This window comes from Triticum dicoccoides, chromosome 4B (assembly GCF_002162155.2).
Source record: "Triticum dicoccoides isolate Atlit2015 ecotype Zavitan chromosome 4B, WEW_v2.0, whole genome shotgun sequence".
Lineage (NCBI taxonomy): Eukaryota > Viridiplantae > Streptophyta > Magnoliopsida > Poales > Poaceae > Triticum > Triticum dicoccoides.
In genome coordinates, this window is record NC_041387.1 from 598,433,526 (window position 1) to 598,445,025 (window position 11,500).

General features: G+C 46.9%; 2 protein-coding genes across 2 annotated transcripts; both read left to right on the top strand.

Moving 5' to 3' along the window:
* The first annotated feature begins 586 nt into the window (after nt 1-586).
* LOC119291678 (pentatricopeptide repeat-containing protein At5g39350-like) lies at nt 587-5,312 on the top strand. The gene is made up of 2 exons (XM_037570486.1): nt 587-4,198; nt 4,271-5,312. Exon 1 carries the CDS (start codon nt 629-631, stop codon nt 3,599-3,601), a length of 2,973 nt encoding a protein of 990 aa, XP_037426383.1. The 5' UTR covers nt 587-628; the 3' UTR covers nt 3,602-4,198; nt 4,271-5,312.
* A 12-nt stretch (nt 5,313-5,324) lies between these two features.
* Nucleotides 5,325-9,282, top strand: LOC119291679 (protein WEAK CHLOROPLAST MOVEMENT UNDER BLUE LIGHT 1-like). The gene is made up of 2 exons (XM_037570487.1): nt 5,325-6,798; nt 7,167-9,282. Exons 1-2 carry the CDS (start codon nt 6,040-6,042, stop codon nt 9,003-9,005), a joined length of 2,598 nt encoding a protein of 865 aa, XP_037426384.1. The 5' UTR covers nt 5,325-6,039; the 3' UTR covers nt 9,006-9,282.
* Nucleotides 9,283-11,500: the final 2,218 nt, after the last annotated feature.

Sequence of the window (11,500 nt, forward strand, 5' to 3'; positions counted from 1 at the left end):
ATCCCGGTACCTTCGATTCGACTAATAGTTAGTTTATTTTTATTCCTCACAGGTGAGGCTCTAGGGCGGATGATGGCATTTCTTTTTTGAGTTTGTCTTTTCGGCTTTGATCTTCCTCGAGTTCGAGCACCTGGACATAGTCGATGGAGCCCTGGTGTAGATTCTACAGTTTTCTTGGGGCGGCGAGGTTAGGTCTGCTCGTCGTGCGTGTACGATGATGAGATTTAGTGTCAGTTGCTTCAGTTCTATTTAAGGGTATAACGTTGACAACTGCAACTTCAGGACATTGGTCCTTAGGGGCACATGCGTAAGGACTTCCTGCCTGTCATCGGCAAGGTCCAGCCGGTTCCGACGGGGAATCGACGACAAGGACACGTCGGCGGCTCGGTGGTCTAGAGACATCGATGTATTTTTTTATTATGTTCGATATACTTTATACTCCTATAAACTTTTATAATAGATCTGAATGTTTTGAAAAGAAAGAGAGTGAAAGTTGTTTGAATATTCCCAACTTACTCTAAAACAGGCGCTCTACCTCGCAGTTGTTAACCCAACCCCTCCACGCAGGAGCTGACAAAAGAGCAATCGCTCCATTTGCTCCGTCCACAGTCCAGACTCCACCCAGAGCATGAACCCGCGCTACAAAACCCTCCCCAAATCCTACAAAGCCCGAAGCTTCCTCCGCAGATCCAACCAAACCCTCGTCAAATCCTTTGCCTCCTCGGCCCCAGCCGCGTCGAGCGCACTGCCCCACACCGACGCGCTCGCGGAGCTCGTGCAGGCCACCCGTTCGGCGAAATGCCTCCGCAGGCTCCACGCGCTGCTGGCCGTCTCGGGCACGATCAACCGGGACACCTCCGCCGTCACGGCCGCCGTCGAGGGGTACCTCTCCCTCGGCATGCCGGGCGCCGCGGCCTCGGTGTTCGCCGGATCCCACCGCCGCCGCCCCACGGTGTACTCGCTCAACCTCGCCGTCCGCTGCTTCTCGGCCCACGGGTTCCACCGGGAGCTACTCGAGATGTACAGGAGGGCGTGCGTCTTCGGCGGCTCTGACAACTTCACGTTCCCGCCGGTCATCAAGGCGTGCACGGCCGTGGGCTGCCTTCGCCTCGGGAGGGAGGCGCACGGCAGGGTCCTGCGGGATGGGCACGGGGCCAATGTCGGCGTGCAGACCGCACTGCTTGACATGTACGCCAAGGCTGGCTGGGTTGGCGCGTCCAGGAAGGTCTTTGACTGCATGGCGCAGAGGGACTTGATTTCCTGGAACGCGCTGATCTCAGGGTATTCTCTGAATGGGTGCTTCAGAGAAGCTGTCGAGGCTATGAGGGAGATGCAGGAGGATGGCATGAGGCCGAACGCTAGCACTTTTGTTGCCGCTATCGGTGTGTGCAGTGCCGTTGCAGATTCGGATGCTGGTGATTCGCTGCATGCGTTTGCACTGAAATGTGGGGTGCTTGGTGATGAGTCCCTTGCGCCTGCATTCATCTCAATGTACGCCGCATTCAATGATCTTTCTTCGTCGCGGTTGCTCTTTGATCTGCAACCTGTGAAGGATTCGGTGTCTTACAATTCCATGATCTCAGCGTACATGCAGCAGGACAAATGGAAGGAATCATTTGAGGTCTTCAGGTTGATGCGTTGCGCAGGACTAGGGCCTAATCTGGTAACAGTGGTATCTGTCCTTCCAACCTGCAGTGACTTTTTTGGTGTATGCGTCGGCGAATCTGTGCATGGCATGGTTATCAAGTTTGGCCTAGCAGAGCAGATTTCTGTTGTCAGCGCTCTTGTTTCCATGTATTCTAAACTTGGGGAGTTGGATTCAGCTGTGCAGCTTTTCTGTAGTTGTACCGGAAAGAACCATCTTCTGTGGAACTCCATAATTTCTGGGTACATTTTGAACAACGAATGGCACACTGCTCTTGATACATTCCGCAGGATGCAAAGCGAAGGTGCTGCAGCCGATGCAACAACTGTTATTAAGGTCATCTCCGGGTGCAGGCACATAAAAGATTTACGTTTGGCAAAGTCCATCCATGGATATGCTGTGAGAAACAGTTTTGAGTTGAACCAAAGCGTGATGAATGCACTCCTGGCTATGTACGGTGACTGTGGAGAACTCTCAAATTCATACAAGTTATTTCAGAAAATGGAAGTACCTATGTTGATATCTTGGAACACGATAATATCTGGCTATGCTGAAGCTGGAGATGCAGAGGCTTGTGTAAGACTCTTCCGCCAGATGCGCCAAGCAGACTTGCAGTTTGATGTAGTAACCCTGATTGGCCTTACCAGCAGTATTTCGGTGGCTGAGGATGCCACAATTGGAGAATCACTTCATTCTTTGGCAGTTAAAAGTGGATGCAGTACAGATGTTTCTCTTACACACACCCTCATTACCATGTACAGCAGCTGTGGTTCTGTTCAGGCATGCCAGCGACTCTTTGACAGCTTGTCTTCTGTGAACACAGTCTCTTACAATGTTCTGATGACTGGATACCGTAAAAACAACCTATCTGAAGAGATCTTACCTTTGTTTTATGAAATGGTAAAGAATGAGAAGGAGCCAAATCATATTACATTACTGAATGTATTGCCTGTTTGTCAGAGTCAGTTGCAAGGAAAGTCTGTCCACTGCTATGCAGTTCGAAATTTCTTCAGGCTAGAAACCCCTATGCTCACATCAGCCATTTGTATGTACAGTTGGTTCAACAATTTTGATTACAGCTGCAAACTCTTCAATTCGGTTGGTGAAAAAAACATCATAGTATGGAATTGCATCTTATCTGCCTGTGTTCAGTGCAAGCTGGCTGATATTGCATTTGATTTCTTCAGGCAGATGTGCTTCCTTAATGTGAATCCTGATGCAGTAACCATGTTGTCACTCATCTCAGCATGTTCGCAGATTGGAAAAGGAGATTTGGCAGAATGTGTTACAGCTCTCTTACTAAAGAATGGCTTTGGTGGAAGCCTTTTTGTTGTCAATGCTCTCATTGACATGCATTCAAGGTGTGGAAGCATTTCATTTGCAAGAGAGCTCTTTGATAGCTCAGGGGCAAAAGATTCTGTTACTTGGAGTGCAATGATCAACTCATATGGTTTACATGGGGATGGCAAGTCTGCCCTTGACATTTTCTCCATGATGATAGCCTCAGGAGTGGAGCCAGATGATGTAACTTTTGTTAGTATCTTGTCAGCTTGCAGTCATAGTGGCCTTGTAGAGCAAGCAAGATCCTTGTTTAAATCACTACAGATAGACTACGGCATCACACCGAGGATGGAGCATTATGCATGCATGGTGGATCTGCTAGGTCGAACTGGCCACTTGGATGGAGCCTATGATGTTGTCGGGTCAATGCCATTCAGACCATCAGAAAGTTTGCTTGAGTCATTGCTTGGAGCCTGTAGATTCCATGGAAATTCCAAAATTGGTGAGGCTGTGGGGAAATTGCTCATTGACTCTGACCACAGTAATCCACGGTCTTATGTCATGCTTTCTAACATCTATGCTTCAGTTGGTAAATGGAATGACTATGAGTGGCTGCGGTTAGATATGGAAGGAAAAGGGTTGAGGAAAGATGTGGGAATCAGTTTGATTGAGTAGCCCTGATCCTACAACAAGCTCCATTAGCTAGAGAACTTTTTTTTTGTCAAACACAAGGCATTAAAATTGTGGGGAATGTGTTGAAACCCTGCTCAAGCCTAAGTTGATGTTTGTTTACTGACAGCTGGTAGAGCATTTGTTTAACACAAGAAAACATGCAAAATCATTCTTCTGCGAGATTGATAGTTGTTAGAGCATTTTTTTAACGCAAGAAAATAGTCTAAATCATTCATCCATGGATTAATTCTTGGAGTAGCTAGTTTTTACACAAAGTTTGAAATATCTCCATCTCAGTGCAACCAGGATTGTTTGCTTTTAAAATGCTAAATGCATTGTTATCCTTGATGGAAGATTGTGGTCATTTAAATGGTATGCGCTCCACAGCTGTTGCATTGCTGTTATGGTGATATCTTAAAGAATTGCTTCGTCTGATTTGGAGAAGATTGTGGACAAGCTAGGTCAACAGAATCTCAATGAGATATCCATTCTATCAAATTCGAGTATCAGGTACATACATGAACACAACAAGATCTCCTGACAATTGGGCAGCCAGTTATAGATGTTATACTCTTGACACCTCGTAATGTTGGTATAAGGGTACGTGGCTTTGCCATTTTCTTGTTACGCTGACAGTTATATATCGTCTTAGCAGTTGTTTTTGTGGTGCAGATGCCCATTGGGAAGACTTCAGTTCTGCCAAACAGGCAACACAAATATTTCTTCCTGCAAAGGTGTCTCGCTTTAATTATGAAAGAGGCTACACGCGAAACATTTTGTAGCACTTGTCTATTAAGAAAGGGCTAATGTTTCTCAAATCAATTATAGTATCCATTTTTTCTTCAGAAAAGAAAGAAAGAACGTTCAGGGTGGGCTTCCAGACAATCCTCCACATTTATACCACTGTAAAGATTGTTTGTATCCCATCCCAGCAATGCTCGACTTACTGCTTTCACATATGGTAACTTCCATGTTATCATTGATTAGGTACACACACAGTAAATTGTTATGGTAGAAATGAAGACACAATGATTGACATCATCTGTTCCGTTAGAAAAGTACGGCATACATGTAGGTAATTGTTTTCATATTTGCTTCCTGCTTTATTTACTCTAAAGAATAAAAACAGATCCAACCAGTTTCTTAAAAAATGCTATGTTACAAAGAAGACCGCGTGCTTTCTTTTGCTCTACTTTTTTTGTTTTGTTTTTACTTTTAACCAATCTGCGCACTGAATGACATATGAAGAATGATTCAACCAATGAAATGCCAACTAAACTAAAGAAAGAGGAACTTGAAGCACTAAGCTTTTCTATTATTTCCAACTATCATGACGTTCTAAATGAATATTTCCAATACAGTTGTTCCTGCTTCCTGCTTCATGCTGGCACACAATTTCCTTAACCATCCAGCTTGTGCCAGTACTTTGATAAAAGTAAAATAGTGTACAAAAACTACAGGAAGAAATCAAACCAAATATTGCATTAGGGGGATAATTCCAAGTCTTCCCCACATATGAATATTTTTAAATTGATCCTATTCTCTACTCCCAGGTGGCTCTCCACTGTCCCAATTCTTTCAACCCTTCCTCCAGTGTTGTCTCCCCAATACCTGCAAAAACTGCCCAAACCTTTTCCCCATCTCCAGTCTCCTCCCCTCGTTTTGAAGATCCTTCATCCTTCGATTACAAAAGATACAGGCACAAGGTCTCAACTCTTCAGTAAGTTTCAGCTTTTGCTTACTTTCTGATCACGCACATGGCTTTCAGATACTGTTATGTGTGGCTCAGTTGTAATCATGTTTTCCTTTCAACTTTTTTTCATTTCATGAGTTCTTGAGTTTTATTTTTGGATATTTCTAGGATGTTTGCTTAGCTTGAAGTTGGATTATTTTGTTTAACCATGCAATTTGCTTACATATGAAGACCTCAGTTCTTGACATAGATAAAGCAATATTGGTTTTACATGGATCGGAAATTAAACCAAAATTTAGAGGTGTCCTGCAACTTGTTTGCATGTCCAGATCGTACTTTTTTTTATGTCCAAGAACATTTAGCCAAAATAGTTATGCTAGATGAACCTTTGCCGTGACAAATCATCAAGTCAATGTTTTGTGGCTTCTCAGATAGTTATGGTTGAAAAAAAGTACTACTTGGTTTGCTCTTATACCATGGATTTATCATCTATAAAGTCTTATCAAGTTCAAACCTTTCCTGAATGTTCTTGGATGAGAACATCATATATGAAGACCTTCATTGAAAAATCTGCATCTCAGGACTTCCCTTTGCTGAGTTTATTGTAGTTGTGTGTGTGTGTTTCAATGGTTTACTTTATTTGGCAATTAAACTGGTACTCATACTTAGGTTTTTTCTGTTCCAGTTTAATTCTCATCTTCAATGTTTTCTTCCACAGTTAATATAAAATTAAACAGTGACCGGAAGAATGGTAGAGGAGAATCTTGAAGTGGATGACTCGTCTTTGTCTTCACCAAAATCTGTGCAAAATTCATTAGAGCCTCAGCCAACTGAAGGCACTAATGAAGATGACAACAATAACCTTGAGAAAACAGCATGTGCCAATTTGGAGACACCAATGCACCAAGAACTTCCTGCAAGCTTGATATTGAGTGACGAAGAAAGCAATCTGCAGGAGATTTCGGTTGAACAAAAGGCTCCCGTTGGTGATTCCATAATTGGTTCATCAGAAGTGGACCACAGTGGGTTGCCATCAATCAAAGAAGATTCTCACAGTTTTCCATGTGCCTCTAACGAAGTTGATGAATCGAAGGATGCCATCAGTGACTTGATGACAGTTCATACTTCAGAAGAAAACACACATGCAACGCCACAGACTTCAGTTAGCTCAAGAGACGAGGGCCAATGTGCACCTTTGCATAACGCACAAGATGGTGCTTCCTGTTCTGATTCTGAGAAGACTGTTTGTGAGGCGCCACCTGCTATCTTACAAAAGGTGAAAGAAGATAAACCACGGTTCATGCATAGATTGCCTGATCGCCAAATGAGCCTACGAGACACTAGACAGAAAATGCCTGCACCTGTGAGGAGATTGAACAGTGGGAATTATTCGAGGACCAGTAATTTTTTTGTCGATACAACGAAGCCCATTGAATCAGTGAAGGTGGCTGCCTCAAGATTTGGTGGTAGCATCAACTGGAAAACACGCAAAACAGAACCAGTGCAGGTAACTCACAGCATACCTTCTCTTGTTTGTTACATTAAGTCTCTCAGCTACAACTTAATAAATTATCTTTCATTTGCATCAGCTACAACTTAATAATTCTCTCAGCTACAAGTTAATAAATTATCTTTCATTTGCATCAGCTACAACTTAATAATTCTCTCAGCTACAAGTTAATAAATTATCTTTCATTTGCATCAGCTACAACTTAATAATTCTCTCAGCTACAACTTAATAAATTATCTTACATTAATTCTCTCAGCCACAACTTAATTCTATCTTTTGTAGTTTTATTGAGACTTGCTTGAGCACTTACAGACATATTTCTTTTTTACTTTCTCTATGTATGATTAACAATCTTGGTATATCAGGTGGGTGACCATGTCAAACTCGAGGTCGGTCTGCTGAAGAATGAAATTTCAGATTGCAAACAGCAAGCAGAAGCTGCAGGGGCTGCAAAGCTGTCTGTATTCAATGAGATTGAGAGAACAAATAAGCTTATTGAAAACCTGAAACATGACCTGGAGAGGGCAGAACATGAAGAGGCACATGCCAAGGAGGATTTGGATTTCTTTCAATTTATTGTACCAGAGATGGAGGAAGGAGGAGCTAGCAATGATAGTGTTGCAGGCGAGGAGATTTTGAAAAATATCCATGAACGGCACAAAGTACTGGTGTCCAAACTGAAGTTGGTCAAAGATGAGTTAAAAGGGGTTCAGGAGGATTATCATTCTTTATTGATTGAACAGGACATTTCCATTGAAAAGTCTCAGGTAGCCATCATAGTATCCAAAGAGTCTGAGAAGCAAGCAGAGGATCTCACTGTAGAGTTGAACAAACTGAAGGAAGTGTTGGATTTGGCTCGTGCCACGTGCCGTGATGCTGAAGAACACAAGGCGTGTGCCTCCTTAGCTCGAGATGAGGACCGTCTTAAATGGGAGAAAGATCTAGGGCAAGCAGAAGAGGAGCTGAGTCAACTCAACAAGAAGCTTTCCTCTGTTGAAGATCTGAAATCTGAGCTGGAAACATCATCCAGCTTGCTGGTGAAGCGCAACGAAGAGCTAAATGCATATGTAGAGGCAAAGCTAATTAAAGAAGCACAAGAACAAGGAAACAGAACTGATGAGACCATGCAAGAAGAAACCATTCTTCTATCAAGAAATGAACTGGAGGAGCAGAAGAAGAGCATTGATAAGGCGAGAGATGAAGTCTGTGCCCTGACAGTTACTGCTGCATCTCTTCAGTCAGAGTTAAGCAAAGAGAAAGAAGCACTTGCTACCATGCAGCAGCTGGAAGCAATGGCATCGATCACCATTTCTTCTCTCAAGGCGGAGATTAAGCTGGCACAACAGGAACTGGAGACAGTTCATGCCAAGGAGAAGAAAACCTGCGACAGAATGGGCGAGTTGCCTGGGCTTCTGCAAGTTGCAGCCCAAGAAGCTGATGAGGCAAAGTCTCTTGCTATGAAGGCACATGAGATGCTAAGAACGAGCAAGGGGGAAATGGAGCAAGCGAAGGCTGATCTGAGTGCTATGGAATTCAGGCTCCAGGCAGTCCTGAAGGAGACGGTAGCAGCGAAAGAGTCCGAGAGGCTGTCACTTGATGCTCTCAGAGCTCTGGAGGAGAGCGAGCTTGCAGCAAGCAATACAGAACAAGGCTCTCCTGGAATGATCACACTCGACTTAAATGAGCACGCGTCTCTCATCGAGAAGTCCCATCAGGCAGAAGAGCTTTTGCACAAGAAGATATCTTTTGCAGTTGCACAGGTTGAGATGGCCAAGGACTCCGAGTCTCTTGTCTTGGCAAAGCTCAGCGAAGTTTACAAGGTTCTGGAAGAACGAAAGCAAGCACTGCTTGCTGCCCAAAAGCAGGCCGATGGTGCCACGGAAGGCAAGCTGGCCATGGAGCAAGAGCTGAGGACATGGAGGGAGGAGCATGGGGAGCGTCGTAAGGCTACCGCTGAGGCTTTGAAATCTGGAACTAAACATTCAAATCCGATGGTTATTGTCGTTGAGCGCGATCGGGACACCAAGGGCACATGCAAAGAAGACAGCTGTGCCTTGGTTCACCCACTGTCCTCGGATATGTCAGCCAGGAGCAGCCCTGCCGGCCCAGGTTCGCGCGAGAAGGTGAAGAAGGCTAAGAAGCCACCGTTCCTCCGCCGTATGATGCTGTTCCTGTCCAGGAGGAGGCTCACAGCAGCGGCGTAACACGGTGTGCTCTCCTTCTGGCGGATGCGTTGAAACTATTTCCCCGCAAAAAGAAAAAGTAGAAGTGTTAGAACTGTCAGATTTGTGTTCATTCTGCGATAAGCCAAGTCCTTTTGCTTACTCAACTGCCGTGCTGCAGAACTCTCCGATCACGGGCTGTGAAGTCTTCATGGAAATTATATCTACGGAGAAAACGTGAACTTGTAAATTTGCAAAGGTGTAAAGAAAAAAAGCTTGTAAATTTGTAATGTTTTGAATACTACCGTGTGTTTGTGCCTGTAACTTTGACCGACTCCAGTGCTTGATGCACTGGATCTTGAGTTTGATACACTTTGGACGAATTTCGTGTGCTGGATAAGATGAGTGGGAGCTGCATGCATCCGGCTCTCGTTCTCGGATCTGATGCTGTTAACATTGTGTGTGCAGAGGGTTTCAGTGGGTCTTGCAAGGCGCTTTCCTCTGATTTCTTCTGGAGTGTGAACCTTGCTCAAACTGTTCAGAGGAGGGTTACTGTCCTGTGTACATCTGATTGCAAAAGGTTTCAGACTTTCAGTGGTTTTGCTTGCTGCAAGTATTCTTCTGAATTTTGGTCCCGGCGCCGGCGCTCAACACCTCAATATTCAGGCTGAGCGAGCTCGCTCGCCGGCGGCCGAGACGGATTGTCGGCGGCATGAACCGTGGACGTGTCCGTGGCGCGCCAACCAACATGCTCCCCACACACGACGCCGCCTGGCATATCATATTCCTTCCGTGGTAGCAGCTGCCATTGTCGGCGCTCTCCCTGCTCGTTGGTGCAGGCCACGTCCCTCAACTTGCCGCAAGAAGAAGCTGTCGCGCACGTCGCCGACTCGCCGGGCACGTTATTTTTTTTCCTTTTAAATTTCCATGCCATCGTGAGCGAGAATTGTGATAAACCATTTCTGTAGGCACACATTCCACCGTTTATTTAGTTAATATCCTCCGTAAACTGATGTAAGATCTTTCTTGAACTGCAAAATCGTCTTATATTAGCATACAGAGGTAGTATTTCCTCAAGAACTTTAGCCACGGGCAAAGAAGGCGAGCTAGTAAGAGCATCTCCAACAGCCGCGCTAAGCGCCGCGCGCAAAAAGCCTGTTTGGGGCGTGCACTTCGGCTAGTTTAGCGCGGCCGCCAGCACTGGCTCCAGCAGCCACGCTATAATGCAGCGCGCGCGCCGCTCCAGCAGAGCGCAAAAATACAGGATCATTGCAAGATCCTCCTCCTCTTCGATATCAAATTCTTCTTCGGAAGAATCATACGACGAACTCATCTACAATGTTCAATACTATACTATAAAAACTACAATTCAAAACATGCACCAAATTCATGAAGTTTGAGCAATACATACCTTGTAGGCGTTTTGTCGAACACCTTGCGGGCGCGGCGCGGCAGCGAGCGCTCGGGCACTGTTCCTCGGACGACGGAGGCGCGCGAGCGCCGGTGGGACTAGGAGGGAATGGGGCGGAAGTGCGGCGGCGCGGGGATAGGCCGGGGAAGCGCCTGAACGGTCGCCGGGGGGCGCGGGCGGGCGGCGGCGACGCGGCCGGATTGGGGTGGAAGTGGGAGAGGAAGTGCGAAAGCGAGCGCTCGAGTGTGCCGCGCGCTGTAGCGGGCGCCCGAAATACACCGTGTGGGGCAGTGTTTCCGACAGCGCGCCCAACTTGTTATAGCGCGCGCGTCGTTTTTGCGCGTCCGCTGGAGCGACCCGCCGCGTTGCGCGCGCACTAAAACCGACTAATTTACAGCGCGGCGCTAGTTTAGCGCGGCTGTTGGAGATGCTCTAACCACGAACCTCATTTGAGTCGCCATGCAGGGAGAAGAAGAGCACTGCTACAGGAACGACAAATTCACAGCCGAAATCTGGCCGATGGATCAAATCACCCGTGGACATCGTCCAGATTTGGTCCACGAAGTGTCGTGTGCAGAGTACTTTCGGGAGAAGAATGAAAAGAAGTGACCACCATTTGTCGTGGCCACAAAAGGCTCGCGCGCAGTAATACAAAAAAAAGAGACCCGCCATTCGCCCCTCTCGCGTCGCTCCCGCGGCGACCGAGGGGGGAAACCCTAGCGCCGCCGGCCCGCGCCCCCTCCCTCCGCTCCTCCTCGACGCCGACCGGGCAAACTCGACGGTACCCTCTTTCCCCTCTGCTAGTGGGCTCGTCGCGGGCGGTCTCCTCGGCGGGTGGCGGCGCGCTGGCGGCGGGGCGCGACGACGTGGTCTCGGGCGGCGACGACGGGCTCCTATGTGTGGCCCATGGCCGCTGTGGCCCCTGGGGATAACGGGGATGGCTGCGCGCAGGCGTGCCCATGGTGCCTGCGGTCCTCGATCTGGCGCGGCCAGATCTGGTCACCGGCATCTCGGGTGGCGCGTGGCTGCCCTCCGCGGCGGCGATTGGCTTGAGCTGGTGGTTCTTCGGCTAGTCTTCGCGGTGGGGGCAGCTTCTGGTGGTGGCGCTGGTTGTCGGTGTGATCGC